This window comes from Rana temporaria, chromosome 7 (genome assembly GCF_905171775.1).
Source record: "Rana temporaria chromosome 7, aRanTem1.1, whole genome shotgun sequence".
In the NCBI taxonomy this organism is placed as follows: Eukaryota; Metazoa; Chordata; class Amphibia; order Anura; family Ranidae; genus Rana; species Rana temporaria.
In genome coordinates, this window is record NC_053495.1 from 59,030,635 (window position 1) to 59,046,430 (window position 15,796).

Genomic DNA, 15,796 nt, shown 5'->3' on the forward strand with positions numbered 1-15,796 from the left:
CGATCTTCTCCGCCGCTTCCGGGTATGGTCTTCGGGACTGGGCATTCCTATTTGATTGACAGGCTTCCGACGGTCGCATACATCGCGTCACGAGTAGCCAAAAGAAGCCGAACGTCGGTGCGGCTCTATACGGCCCCTGCGCACCGATGTTCGGCTACTTTCGGAAAATCGCGACGCGATGTATGCGACCGTCGGAAGCCTGTCAATCAAGTAGGAACGCCCAGTCCCCCAGCCCATACCCGGAAGCGGCGGAGAAGATGCATCTCTAAAACAGTAAGTACTGCTTCGATTGTAAAAAAAACACCCGATTCCCCTTGACAAAACGAGCCTCAATCTAATGTTAAAAAAAAAGTTTTTTGGGTGAACCTCCACTTTAAGCCTTAATATAGGCTTACCTGTAGCATAAAGTTGTAAACGAGAGTTTACACCCACTTTAACAACACTGATGAGGTCACCGCTTTAATCCATGATGTAAACAGCCCAGCTCCATACTAGGGTTGGATTGTTTTGCCATATACAGTTTGTCTAACATTCCTCCAGCAAATGCAAGCACCAACACACCTTTAATTAATCACTGTATTAAAAAACAAAAAATCCAAGTGCCTTTTTTTACATTCTTAAAGCTACAGTCACATGGCACTGTAATCCTGAGTCTGCTTTCCTCTTCTGTTTACTTCTGGTGGAGTCTTTCTTTGGGGGTCCACATCAGAATGAGCAACCCGCGTTACTTCCATTTTCTTTAAACCATCATAAATTGCAGATTTTGACTAACTGCTGTTTATTTTCACAAATTGCTGTTTGCACACATCAACGGCAACCGAATAGAGTCCGGTGCACAATAATATGAGCAGAGATTGTTACTCCGCTCTGAAACTAACCAAGAAAATGTCCGCCTCTGAGGTGGCGACAACTTTCTCCTTGTTAGCCGCTGTGCTGTGAAAACCGCAACATTTTCTTTTACTGGACTGTATTCGGTAGCCAGTGTTGTGTCCAAATTGGCATTTACTGATGGTTTAAAGAAAGCGGAAGTGATGTGGTTCGATTTTCTGCCGAGTTGCCTATTTTGTCAGGTCACCTGTATGGCATTGACGCTTCCTATTGGTGGTTCAGTGGCAGGCTCCGCCAGAACCCAGAAAAGTAGGTCTGTCATTATAAGCAGCAGACCGACCAGCGAGAAAGCATCTGCAGTACTGGATTAGCAGTCCTCAGCACCTAGAAGTTGCAGTACTGAGGGACCTTAACCACTTCAGCCCCAGAAGAATTGGCTGCCCAATGACTGGGTAATTTTTTGCGATTCGACACTGCGTCACTTTAACTGACAATTGCGCGGTCGTGCTATGCTGTACCCAAACAAAATTTACGTCCTTTTTTTTCCCACAAATAGAGCTTTATTTTGGTGGTATTTGATCATCTCTGTGATTTAAAATTTTTTGCACTTTAAACAAAAAAAGAGCAACAATTTTGAAAAAAAAAAAAAAAACACAATATTTTGTACTTTTTGCTATAATAAATATCCCCAATGTATTTTTATTTTTTTAAAAAGCTAATTTTTTTCTCCGTTTTTAGGCCGATTTGTATTCTACATATTTTTGGTAATAAAAATCATAAAAAGCGTATATTGATCGGTTTGCGCAAAAGTTATAGGCCCAGATTCAGGTACGACTTGCGCGGGAGCAAGTGTGATTTGTGCCGCGCAAGTACGGATTTGCTCCCAGGCAAATTTGCGGGTGACCCAGAAAGCAAGCTAAGCCTGAAATGTGCCATTTTTGCAAGGGGCAATTTTGCTCAGGGAGCAACTTGCGCTCTCATGGTTTTCCCTCAGCAAATATGCAAATGAGGAACTGCCACTGATTCATAAACTTGCGCGTGTGAGGAGCATTTTGCTCCCAAAGCGCGCAAGCTGTTTGGCCGGGGCAAATTTGCACTTTATAAAAGCAGGGGCAAGTTAGCAACAGATGGCCACAGGTCAGCTGGAGAGCAACTACAGCAGCACCAAGACGGATGAGCTGAACAAGCAGAGCACCCACACTTTCTGGATCTCACATCTGTGTGCCAACATGCCAGGGGCAGCTACAAAATAAAAAAAAGCTCATAATCTGAGCATCAATAAAATAAAAAAAACTCAAAATCTGAGCATAACCAAAAAACAAGCTCATAATCTGAGCCACAAAAAAAAAAAAAAATGGTCACAATTTTTTTTTTTTCTTTTGGACATCCTTGGCCCAAGGGTGCCCCGGCTCTGGCTCCTCAGACGCCGTGGTGGAGCATGGGGTGGGGATGGAGGGGGGGGGACATCAACCCCTACTTCATCTCTCCTGGCAGGTGGTGCCTGCAAGCCCTCCATGGCGTTGGCCAGGCGGTTGAGGACGGTGTTGGTCTGTCCCAACATCCTCATCTGCCATGTGGTGGTGATCCTCAACTGCCGTCGGGTAAGTCTCCCCTCCTCCCGCACAGCAGCAGTGTTGGCCTCCACCGCACCTGCCAACCTGCTCACCTCCGAAGTTAATAATGCAGTGGCATCCTGCTGTCCAGACAGGTCACAATGGCTGCGCAGTTGCCACTAACATCCTCCAGGTCTCATTCTGTCGGTCCCCCCGGTCAGCATGGTGGGTGAGGGCCTGCTGGACAGAGGAGGAGGAGGATGCCAGGCTGTCCGCCACCCGCCTCAGGTCTCCCACCATCTCCCCTATATGGTGGGTCTGCCGGGCCTGCTCCTAGGGTTGCCACCTCATCCCTTTAAAACAGAACACATATGAATTACACAGGTTCTGTGGCTGATTAAGGTGGTAATTGAACTCAAGTGGAGCCTTATCTAAATTAAATCAGCCACAGAACCTGTGTAATTCATATGTGTTCGGTTTTAAAGGGATGAGGTGGCAACCCTACCTGCTCCTCCTGCAGACCCTCACAGAGGCTGGAGGGTACACCCCTAGTTTTAGAAAGAGCCTTCCTTGGAGGAGAGGCTGGGGCACGAACTGAGGGAGCAGAAGGGGAGGGGGTCACACAGGAGGGAGTGACACTGGAGGGGGGGACACTGGAGGGAGGGACACTGGAGGGGCTTGCCCTGGAGGGGGATGATGTTATGGTCGGGGGGTGGTGGGTCGGTCAGGGATGGTGGGATCCTCCTGGAGGGACACTGCTTCCTCCAGATTGAGGATAACGGCCTCCTCCACCACTTCCTCCTCCCTAGATGGACTCTGGCCGATATCCTCCTCCACCAACATGCCCAGGATCTGCAGAGGGCCTGACTGCACCCCATGATGTTCTGGGGATGGCGTGGGTCGCCCTACAGCCGACGACGGCCCAGCCTCAACATCAACATCTGTGGATGACACAAAACAAAAATGTTGCTGGAGCAACACACTTATCATATGTTCCCTTCTACCCCCTCCCATGATACACAGCAGATATGAGAAACAAAAAACTTGTTACATGTTCCCTTCTACCCCCTCATATGTTCCCTTCTACCCTCTCCCATGATACACAGCAGATATGAGAAACAAAAACTTGTTACATGTTCCCTTCTACCCCCTCATATGTTCACTTCTACCCCCTCCCATGATACACAGCAGATATGAGAAACAAAAAACTTACCAGTCCACAAGTCCCCAACAGTGGAGTCATAGCCTGGCAGTCCCTCCACCTGCTCCAGCGCTAGACTCTGAGAGATGACCTCCTCCTACGGATTGAGTCGCACAGAACAGGCTGGTCCTCCTCCGGTGTCCCTGCTGTGCTTTTTAATGAGGACAATTTTGTCCCGGACGCAACGCCGCATGTCCGTGAACTTTTTCTGGATGTCCATCCAAGTCCGGTCCTCAAAGCCCAGGGCATTGATGTCTAAGGTTATCGCCTCAAATATTGCCCTCCTTTGGGCTACGGTAGTATTTTGGCGTTCAGCGCCATACAGAACAGCAGTATGGCGCGTCAGTGCCGCCAGCATGATCTCCATCTCCACTGCCACAAAATTAGCCTTCCTCTTTTTTTTTTTGGGCAGAAAAGGGCAAAATTACCTTGCTCAGGGGGGGGGGGGTGGAACAAGCAGGATGTAATCAGTGCAAGCAGTTGGGCAAAATTTGCCCTGAAAATAGGCGCAAACCACTGCTGAGTGGAAAAAAGATCATTTGCATAGGGCACACCCACTTTCACTTGCGCTGCCTTAGGCCCTGATTTTTGCCTTACAAAGGAGCAAGTTAGCAGACAAAAGGAATCCTGAATCAGGTGGCAATCTTTCCAATTTGCCCCAGCGCAGAGCAAATCAGCTGCTCTTCACATGTGCAACTAATGGGCAAATCTACCTGAATCTGGGCCATAGTGTCTACAAAATAGTGGATAGATTTATAGCATTTATTATTATTATTATTATTATATTTTTTTACTAGTAATGGCGGCAATCTGCGATTTTTATCGGGACTGCGACATTATAGCGGTCACATAGGACACTTTTGACACATTTTTGGGACCATTGGCAACGATCCGTGCTATAAAAATGCACTGATTTACTGTAAAAATTTCACTGGCCAGGAAGGGGTTAACACTAGGGGGGCGATCAAGGGGTTAACTGTGTTCCCTAATTTGTGTTCTAACTGTAGGGGGATGGAACTGACCTAGAGTAAATTGCAGATCGTGGCTCCTAGCTATTAGGAACTCACGATCTGCCTTTCCGAACAGAACAGGGATTTGTGTGTTTACACACACGTCCCAGTTCTGCCTCTTGTGCCCGCAATCGCTCGCGGCAGGCGGCCGATTGTCATCGCAACCGCCGGTCACAAGCTTTGGCACCCCCGCGCACCTGCTAGCCCGCTTAAAGCGACCGAAGTACAGCTACGACGGTTCGCACAGTGGAGCCAACCTGCCCAGTATAACTGCGGTGGCTGGTCCGTAAGCGGTTAACTGGGGACTAAAGCCCAGTACACCCGTATGTGTGTGTGTATATATATATATATATATATATATATATATATATATATATATATATATATATATATATATATATATGTACATCTGTCTATTCAACAGAAGCCGATTCTTCTGTTAAACAATCCTGCTGGAAAACCAGCATTCTTATTTCAGGGGGCTGGGAGTGCCCCTGTCAGAGTACAATAGCACACTGGATGAGATCCCCACACCACACATTGTGGGTATGTGGGGATCTATCTTGCTGGTTGAATGAAAAAAACTGAACATGTATACCCAGCTTTAGGTTAGAAAAAACAAAACAAAAAAAACTTGCAGTAAGTTTTGATGATCAAACCTTCAGAGGTGAAACCCTCATTAAAGAACCTGGGGAAGAGTGGACACTCGTATTACAACCATACAAGGTGAAACGTGTCAATGAGTTGGCAAAGGTGGTTCTTTGAATAGAGGATGGATGGATGAATGAAAGTTTGCCTCCCCCATTGAGTGTGAGTACGGCTTTAATGAATGGAAGATCAGGTGGAAAGGGCGGGCATAGTCAGTACTATAGTCAGACATGTGCATGTGACAGCTTCAGCAGCTTGTATAAAGCCCTAGAGCTCTGGAAGATCACAGGTGTTGAAGATTATTCGAGGTGAAAGAGGAATGAAACTTTCAACAAACATAGCAGTGACAATTACAAGGGACAGGGCCTCTGTTACAAATTATGGGGCCCCATACAGCCTGCCTAATGGTGCCCCCTTTAACCACACCCTGTCCCTGGCACAAAACAAAATGCAGGTTTGTTGCTGTTTACACAACTTGTGTGTTTACAATTGCATGAAGGAGAGGGGGGTAGTTAAAAAAAATAAAACATTTTTTTTTATTTTTTTTATTAAAAATTAGAAAAAATGTACACTATAGCTTTAAAAAAAATATTTATTTTACAAGGGATGAGAGATCTGTAGATCTATGGAGAGATCTGTATCTGACCTCCAAAGCATCTGATCAAACCAAGATCGGTTTGATCAGATGCTTGTTCAAGCTGGTAATGGCTTGTTTACATCAGACTGAAACTGGAAGCAACACAATTCTTGTTGCTTCCAATTTCTGACTTTGCACAGTGGGAGGAATGACATCCATCCCTCTCACTGTATCCCAAGAGCTGAATGCTACTAGTTGCACTGGTGGCACTGCCTGTAAAAGTAATCCGGGGGCTTCATAGTCACTAGGATTACTTTTACTTTGTGAAGAATCGCTGGAGCTAAAAAATTATATCTCGATCATTGCTGCAGTGATGACCCAGATATCGCTCCTCCAATCCAACTTACTGGTATGTCGCTGGACAGGTAGTAGTTAAAGAGGAAGTAAACCCTAATGGGTTTTACTTCCTCTATTTCCCTGCAAAGGTAAAGCATAATGGGCTACTTTGCATCGCATAATAGCCCATTATGTGTCACTTACCTGAAACCGAAGCCTGCGATGTCCCTGCTGGCTGGAAGTGTCCATCTTCAGCTCTCTTCCTTCCGGGGGCCACGGACTCCGGCTCTGTGACTGGCCAGAGTCGCGTGACGTCACTCCCACGCAGGAGCCGCCAGTAACGACATGACCCCTTTAAAAAGGGCACGATCGTGCCCTTTCTAAAGTGCGCATGCGCCAAAGACATTGACGCATGGGTACACATGTAGATTTAGGAGATATTTCCAGCACCTACAGGTAAGCCTATATTAAGGCCTCGCATCTCAGCACCTGAAGACTGGAGTCAGGTACCGGGCGGAGAATCCGCCTAAAAAACTCCTCAGTGTGAAAGGGGTCTAACTGAACAGAAGTGGATGTAGCACAATGCCAGAAAAATACACAAAAGCCAACAAATAAACTAATAAGAATGCTGCAGATTAAAGAATAAAAAGAAGACCTGGTGCACTGTGAACTTTTTATTTTTTGCGCTATAAACAAAAATAGAGCGACAATTTTGAAAAAAAATCAATAATAAATATCCCCCCCAAAAATATAAAAAAAACTTTTTTTTCCTCAGTTTAGGCCGATACGTATTCTTCTACATATTTTTGGTAAAAAAAAATCGCAATAAGCGTTTGATTGGTTTGCGCAAAATGTATAGTGTCTACCAAATAGGAGATAGTTTTATTGCATTTTTATAAAAAAAAATTCTAGTAATGGCGGAGATCAGCGATTTTTTTTTTTTAATTTTTTTTTTATCGTGACTGCGACATTATGGCGGACACTTTTGACACTATTTTGAGACCATTGTCATTTTTACAGCAAACAGTGCTATAAAAATGCAATGGTTACTGTAAAAATGACACTGGCAGTGAATGGGTTAACCAGGAGGGAGCGCTGTAGGGGTTAAGTGTGCCCTAAGGGAGTGATTCTTACTGTGGGGGGGCATGGCTGGGCGTGTGACGTCACTGATCGTCGTTCCCTATGACAGGGAACAGACGATCAGTGACAGTCTGACTAGAAAGCACGGGGAGAGGTTTGTTTACACTTACCTCTCCCCGTTCTTCCTCTCTGTGACCCGATCGCAGGACACCGGCGGCGATCGTGTCCGCTGTTCCCGTGGGGACGGTTACAGAGAAGAGGACCGGGTCGCAACCCACGGCAGGGATCTTAAAGGGGACGTACATGTACGCCCTTGTTCCCAGCCGTGTCATTTTGTCGACGTATATCGTCGCGCGGCGGTCCTCAATCGGTTAAAGAAGCACAAACTGGGCTCTGAAGTCAAGTTATTGGGACAAGTGGAGTTTTTAATAAGTGATTAAATACTTTTTTTTACAAGCAAAAAGTATTGATGTTGCCGATTTATAATATGGAGGTTATAATGTGATCTGACAATTGTATGTTTTTCGAAAACAGGTGACTCAACAGTTGGGAAAAGCACACTGATTCAGCTGTTTCGAAGTGATGGAAGCCACTTCCAGAAGAACTACACTATGGTAAGACTATAAAGTATTCATACCCTTTGAAATTCTTCACATTTTGTCATGTTACAACCAAAAAGGTAAATATATTTTATTGGGATTTTATGTCATAGACCAACACAAAGTGGCACATAATTGTGAAGTGGAAGGAAAATGATAAATGGGTTTCAACATTTAAAAAATATATATATATATATATATATATATATATATATATATATATATATATATATATATATCTGTAAAGTGTGGCGTGCATTTGTATTCAGCCCCCTAACTAAAATCTAGTGGAACCAATTGCTTTTAGAAGTCACCTAATTTGTGAATAGAGTCCACCTGTGTGTAATTTAAAGTGGAGTTCCACCCATAAATATAACATTACATCAGTAGTTTTAAAAAAAAATGTCATTAGTCCTTTAAGAATTTTTTTTTTTTTTTTTTAGATGCCTTCAAAGTGTTGTTGCTAGGCAGAATAGTTAATCTTCCCACTTCCTGCACCTAGGTGCTTAAGCTTCCTAACCTACACCGCACAGACTCCTGGGAATGTAGTGGGTGTAACTTTCCAGGAGTCTGTGCACTCCCCAGTCTCGAAGAATCATGTGACTTGGACAGTACAGGTGCTGAAACCTGATCTGAAACCTATTACACTGCTTGTGCAGCACTGAGCATGTGCGAGATCTGCAAGGCTGAAATCCAGGAAGTCATACAGTCTGGCTTCATGATGCCCACACTTAAGATGGCCCCAGTCAATTTCTATTTTATAAAGTGTCTAAATGCTCTAACAACCTAACAAAACGGACCTTAGTTTACAGACTAACTTTACTAGAATACATTAAGCTTGTGTATTACAGGGGTATTTATATTTAAAAAGTGAAATTGTGGCCGGAACTCCGCTTTAATCTCTCAGTATAAATACAGCTGTTCTGTGAAGCTTTCAGAGGTTTGTTAGAGAGCAAACAGCATCACTAAGGCCAAGGAACACACCAGCCAGGACATGGATAACGTTGTGGAGAAGTTTAAAGCAGGGTTGGGTTATATAAAAAAAAAACACAAGCTTTGAACATCTCACGGAGCTCTGTTCAATCCATCATCTGAAAATGGAAAGAGTATGGCACAACTACAAACCTACCAAGACGTCTCTCAGTATAAGTTCACTTTAAATAACCTTTAATAGTGCATACAGATGTTTTTAATGCCTAGCATGTAACTGTGATCACTATTAAACCTTATAACAGCACCTTGAAAAGCAGTTGTAAGGATGTGCCATTAAGGAACACTCTTTTTATAATTACACCCCACCCCACCTAACAGACATAACAGATAGAAGGAAAGAAAATTGCTTGATAACCCCATCAACACAGTCAGTGTTGGTGAGGGAATTCCTCCTGCAGCGCTACTGTAGCTCCTTACCAGCAGAACACAATGATTTGTTTTGCCATCTATAGCCGGTGGCACTAACAGGCTGGTTGTTTCTCGACTGACTTGAGTAAAACCAGGGTGCCCATACATGGATCTAAATATGGCCAGTCCCTGCTGATCCGGACAAATTTTGATCCATGTATGGCTGACTTAAGAATTCTGCATATTCTACAAATATAAGTGCCTGTGAGTAAACAGAAAAAAAAAACGAGAAGCCTTACTGTAAAAGAGATAAACTCTTTGCCTCCCCAACATCTTCCACAAATACAGTAGGTACAGTCGCTCTCAGTTGCCACATGTTCTGGGTCTTGTGGGACAGTGTTGCGATTTTGGACACTGTCCTGCACTGTTAATGTCCCAGGCTGTCATGCAGGATCCAGAATAGCAGTGGAGTGATTATCTGACAGTACTGTGTATTCCTGGCAGATGCAGGGTGGCAGTACGGTAACAAATCTATGGAAAATCTCAGGTAAGTAACCACTGAATGCCAATGCTTATTCTATCTGCCGCTGGCACCGAAGATCTGTATCATTATGCTACTGCTGACACCAACAATGTAGGGCTTAATTTATCACACTGACATCAACAGTTGGGCTTACTTTTCTCACACTGATACCAATGATATGACTTATTTTACTCTTGGTTGTTCTTCAGTGTACTAGTCTGCCCTATTTTTTTCGAAAACGGAAAAACAAAAAGGGAAAGGTGCAACACTGCACTATATGCTGTGAAGCCAAACCCACTTTATTAGCCATGTTCAATTTGGAACCCACCACCACATGACTGGAAGGTGGTACGTTTCACTCTCCTCATTTTTATTCCCACACACATCATGGCATCCAGGATTTATAAAATTAGAAAGTTACAGCTGCTATTTTCTTGGTCCCTTAGGGGATTTAACAAAGATTTTTAAACTATAATGATACTTCCTAAATTTTCTGCAATCTGTCTTGATATACTTTTGACTGATATGTTTTATCCCTCAGACTGGTCTCCATTTTTGTTGGCCATCTCTGGACTAAGTCTATATTATCTTTTTGTAAGTAAGGTCTCCAGAACTAGATATAGAATTCTAATTGAGGTTTGAGGCCCCATTCACACAGCAGCTATTCGTGGCCTTCCACATGTAATTGGTCAGGCAGCAAATACCAGCGGTCTGTGTCCAGGGACGAGCATCTGTAGGTAATCGCTGTATGTTCGATTATATGCAAACGGCTGTAAATATCTTAAAGCGCTGTCAGCCTCCCATTGTTTTGAATAGGTCTTCCCACCCACAGTTAATCACAGGGAACTTGCTAACTCTCCCTTGGCTAATCTGTAAAGACCCTATTCACAAATACTGTGTTTCCCCGAAAATAAGACCTACCCCGAAAATAAGACCTAGCGTTATTTTCCAGGAGGGTTGCAATATAAACCCTACCCCGAAAATGAGCCCTAGTTTAACATGCTTGTAAAGTCCTATAATCCACTCTGTTACAGGAGTATATAATGTACAGTGTGTGTGTTTCTGTAATATAATTGCGGGGAGGAGAGCTCCAGCGGGTCACAGAAGCGCAGAGGGGCGTTATAACAAAGGTATTTGGCACAATTATATTACAGAAACGCACACATTGTATATTATATAATACTGTAATAGAGTGGATTATAGGATTTTACAAGACTCAGTTCACACTGGGGATTCCTGACAGGCAGGGAGGGAGAGGGGGAGAGAAGACAACACATTACATGGTAAGACCTACCCCGAAAATAAGCCCTACTGTGTCTTTTGTTGCCAAAATTAATATAAAACCGGACTTTTTTTAGAAGTAATTCCACGCATTTTACTACCACAGATGTTAATAACCTCAGACCCGTGCTATAGCTGAAAGACGGCTACAGCGTGGCTCTCTTGTTCTGGGAGGGCGTCCTTAGATGTCCCCCCAGAACCACGCCCCCCCCCCCGTGCACCCTGGGACACGCTTTGTGGTCGCTGTGTTCTTTGAACACAACTAACCACAGATCGCGGTATAGGGCCAATCACCGTGGCTCTTTACCATGTGATTAGCTGTGTCCAGTCACAGTTGATCACTTGTAAACAAACGTGCTAGTTATTGGCATTCCTTTTCTCATGCACTGTCACAGCATGAGGAGAGAAGAGCCAGTAACAGGCAAGTGTGACAGGGGACATTTACTCCAATAATCAGGGCACTCAGTGCCTGCTTATCAGTGCAGCCTCATCAGCACACATCAGCGAAGAAGAAAAATAACTTCTGTACAACTGTACCACTTGGACAGCATTTCCCTCAGGAAGGCACAAGTGTGGAGCTGGGCATACGGCACCGCCTCGAAGGAGGCTACTAACAGGCCCAGGACACGCATGCAAAACGGGGAGATGACCGATTGCGTGATGCCAACACCTTCACTGCAGACTGAAGAGTCTGCAATTTCCCCAGGGGAAGAAAAATCTTCGCCAGCGAGGAGCCTGGGTCAACCCTAGGTACTCCAAACGCTGATTCGGAACCAGGACTGACTCCAAACTGTTTAACATCCACTCGAATTCTCGGAGGGTCTGAATGGCTACAGCCATAGCCACCAATTCTGAGCCAGAAACTGCTCTCAGAAAAAGGTCGACTTAGTAGCTACAATGGCAAAGCCTTGCAGGCCCAGTGAAGCTAGGATAAGTGCAAGCTCCCTTGTGAAAACTCTTGGTGCTGATGCCAGATCAAAAGGAAGGGCCACAAACTGACAGTGCTCCTCCACCATCGCAAAGCACAGAAAACTCTGTGACTTGCACAAAATGGGACATGCATGTATGTGTCCTTGATGTCCAAGGAACGCCGGAAAGTCCCCCGGATGGAGCACAGCTACCACCTGAATTCCATGTGCAACTACCCAACGTTCACAAGGGCATGTAGGGCTTGAGGCCCAAGATTGTTTCATCTTTGCCAAGAACAGATTCAAATAGAAACCCTCAAACCTCTCGTCCTGCAGGACAGGTAAACTTCCCCCTGCAACCTGGCAAGTCCCACACTGCCCCAGGGCAGACCGACGAGCCAGAAGAAGAGGTAGACACGAGGGAAAAAACCTGTTCGGTGGATAGGAAGGAACCCTATCTTGTACTCCGAAGAGACCCCCTCGCAGACCAACTGGTCAGTGAGCAGGGAGGTGCACCAAGCTGTGAACCTGCAAAGCTGACCTCCCACCCCAGAGAGACGGGTGGAGGAAGGCTACATACATTGGCGGGTTTGGTAGCTGGTGTGATCAGCTTACGCACCTAGGGGCGTTTTAGTCCCCCATCTGAGCCTGGGAGGGTTTGCCTGTGTACCCTGACTGACGAAAATACCGCTTTGGCGTGGGAAAGTAAGGACCCGGCCGACGGCGGGGCACCTTCCCCCTGGAGGACTGAGGGAGGAGAGAGCTCTTCCTTCCAGTGACATCTTTGATAATGTCATCCAGCGAGGACCCAAAGGGCCTCCCACCCTGAAGGGTAAATCCACCAAGGCATATGTTAGAGGCCTGGTCAGCAGATCAGCATTCCAACCAGAGGAAGCGGCTTAAACCATCTCTGAAACAGAAGCCCTAGATATCAAGGGAGCGGCATCCAGTGAAGCATCCCAGACTTATACAAGGTCCTGGACCAGCTGGTCCGCTAGCCTAAAAACTTTGGGAGAGAGCCGACGCTCCTCCACAGTCTGGTACAAAATGCTCACTCAGTGAGTAACTGAGTTCCCAGAATAGGGGCCACAATAGGCCGCAAGGCAGACCCCAGCATGGTAAACATGAAACGGGTCAATGCTTCGGATCTCCAATCAGTTAGATCCATACAAGCAGGGGTTCCCGCAATTGGGAGAGTGGGTGTACACCCTGGGAACTGGAGGGTCCACCCCTACAGGAGAAGCCCCCCTTTTTATAGGAAAGGCTCTCCTCAAAGAAAAGAAAATAACATTTCTTGGGGACGTCCCACTTGTCAAGATTTAAGGAGCTGTGTCCGTCCATGGACGATAAGAGAAAAGTTATTTTTCTTCTTCGCTGATGTGTGCTGATGAGGCTGCACTGATAAAGAGGCACTGAGTGCCCCGATTATTGGAGTAAATGTCCCCTGTCACACTTGCCTGTTACTGGCTCTTCTCTCCTCATGCTGTGACAGTGCATGAGAAAAGGAATGCCAATAACTGGCACGTTTGTTTACAAGTGATCAACTGTGACTGAACACAGCTAATCACATGGTAAAGAGCCACTGTGATTGGCCCTATACCGCGATTTGTGGTTAGTTGGGTTCAAAGGACACAGCGACCACAAAGCGTGTCCCAGGGTGCACGGGGGGGGGGGGGGGGCATGCTTCTGGGGGGACATCTAAGGACGCCCTCCCAGAACAAGAGAGCCATGCTGTAGCCGTCTTTCAGCTATAGCACGGGTCTGAGGTTATTAACATCTGTGGTAGTAAAATGCGTGGAATTACTTCTAAAAAAAGATCAATGCTCATTTACAGTGGCTAAGTGGTTGGAACTTCTGCCTAGCAGCACTAAAGTCATCAATTTGAATCCCAACCACGGCACTACCTGCCTGGAGTTTGCATATTCTCCTTGTACCTGAGTGAGTTTCCTCCGTGTACTCCGCTTTCCTCCCACACTCCAAAGGCATGCAGGTTAGTTAAATGACTCCTGTCTAAACTTAACCTAGTATGTGTATGTATGAATATGAGTTAAGGACTTTAGACTGTAAGCTCCTTGAGGGCAAGAACTGATGTAAATGTTACATTATGTATGTGTGTGTATGTATGTATGTATGTATGTGTGTAATATATATATATATATATATATATATATATATAATTATATAAAGTAGGGTTGTACCGATACCGAGCATTTGCGGAAGTACTTGTACTCGCACAAATGCTCCCGATGCCTAGCCGATACCTTGGATGGGCAGAGTCAGCGTCAGCGGGCGGAGAGCAGAGCAGAGCGGGCGGAGAGCGAGTCCTCAGCATGTAAGTAAACTGCTGAACTGTGAAATTAAATGTCTTTCTCATCATCCTGAAAACTTGCAGCATTTGTTCTGCTGTTCAATAGGTGACTCGATGCTGGGAGGGAGGGAGTTTTCATCAGCACTGAGAACGGCCCATGGGGAGGAGAGGTCCTGCCTTTCTCTGGTGAAAAATTAAAGAGGAGTTCCACCCAAATTTGGAACTTCCTCTTAACCCACTCCTCTCCCCCTTACATGCCACATTTGGCATGTAATTTTTTTGGGGGGGGAGTGGGGGCTTCAGCACGAGTGGGACTTCCTGTCCCACTTCCTCCTTCCTGTAGGCGACTAAGCTTAGTCGCCTTCAGGAAGTGGCTGCTGTAGGCGATCGCCTAGGACACGTCACAGGTCCTATCTCCTGGCATGCGCAGTGCCGCGCCGCTCGCGCATGCGCAGTGGGTGCCCGGCCGTGAAGCCGAAAGCTGTCACGGCCCGGTGCCCACACTGAAGATGAAGACGCCGGCCGGGGAGGGGGGGAGAGGAGCGGAGCCCCGGCCGGCGCATCGCTGGAGCGCTGGAGCAGGTAAGTGCCTGTTTATTAAAAGCCAGCAGCTACACTTTTTGTTGCTGCTGACTTTTAATAAACATACAAATGGCTGGAACTCCCCTTTAAGAACTGTTAGGAGGGCAGGATATGAGCTCAGAGAGAGAGAGAGAGAGAGAGAGAGAGAGTGCAATATCAACTTCTTCCCTGGAATCAACTGAACTGCAGTGCCACCTGCTGACAGCTCTTCTTTATTGGAACTACTGTAGTGCTTAATAATCAGTAAACCAGTCTTTTTTTAACTAAGTTTATGTGAAAAAGAATTGGACTCTAAAAAAAATACATATAGTATAAAATTAGTTAAAAGAACCATCATCCAGGAATCAGAATTGAATAGAGATTGGATTTTGGACCCCAAACCAAAAACCAAACAAAGAGGGGTTTTTGGGCAATTGGACTATTGCGGTACGATAAACAATTATAAAAAATGCATGTGTAAAGGAATGTATACATTTTATTAACACAAACAATAAAATACAAACAAAGATGCAACTTTGTCACTATTTTAAATTGCATCTTTGTTTGTATCTTATTGTTTGTGTTAATAAAATGTATACATTCCTTTACACTTGCATTTTTTATAATTGTTTATCGTACCACAATAGTCCAATTACCCAAAAAACCCTCTTTTTGTTTGGTTTTTGGTTTGGGGTCCAAAATCCAATCTCTATTAAGTTTATGTGAAAAATGACAGGTTCCTCAAGAGGTTGCCTGGGGTTTCTTCAGCAGTGATCACATGTTTTTGTTTCCAACTCACAGATAATAAAATAGTGACCCCCAATGAATGTATTCGCTATCTGTAAGGCAGGCATTCTTCCCACTGACTGCCAATGTAAGGAACATTCTTCCCACTGATCACCAATGTAGGGAACAGTCTGTATTGTGGTTTGAAAACATCACATGACATAAAAAAAAGTATCGGTATTGGCGAGTACTTGAAAAAAAGTATCTGTACTTGTACACGGTCTTAAAAAAATGGTATCGGGACAACCCTATTATA

General features: G+C 45.1%; 1 protein-coding gene across 1 annotated transcript in view; it reads left to right on the forward strand.

Annotated features, from left to right (window-relative positions):
* IFT27 (intraflagellar transport 27) overlaps positions 1–15,796 on the forward strand; it is a 104,450-nt gene that overhangs the window by 42,953 nt on the left and 45,701 nt on the right. Inside the window, exon 2 of the mRNA XM_040359443.1 lies at positions 7,768–7,847. Coding sequence (XP_040215377.1) covers positions 7,768–7,847 — 80 coding nt within the window. The remainder of the gene's footprint in view (positions 1–7,767; positions 7,848–15,796) is intronic.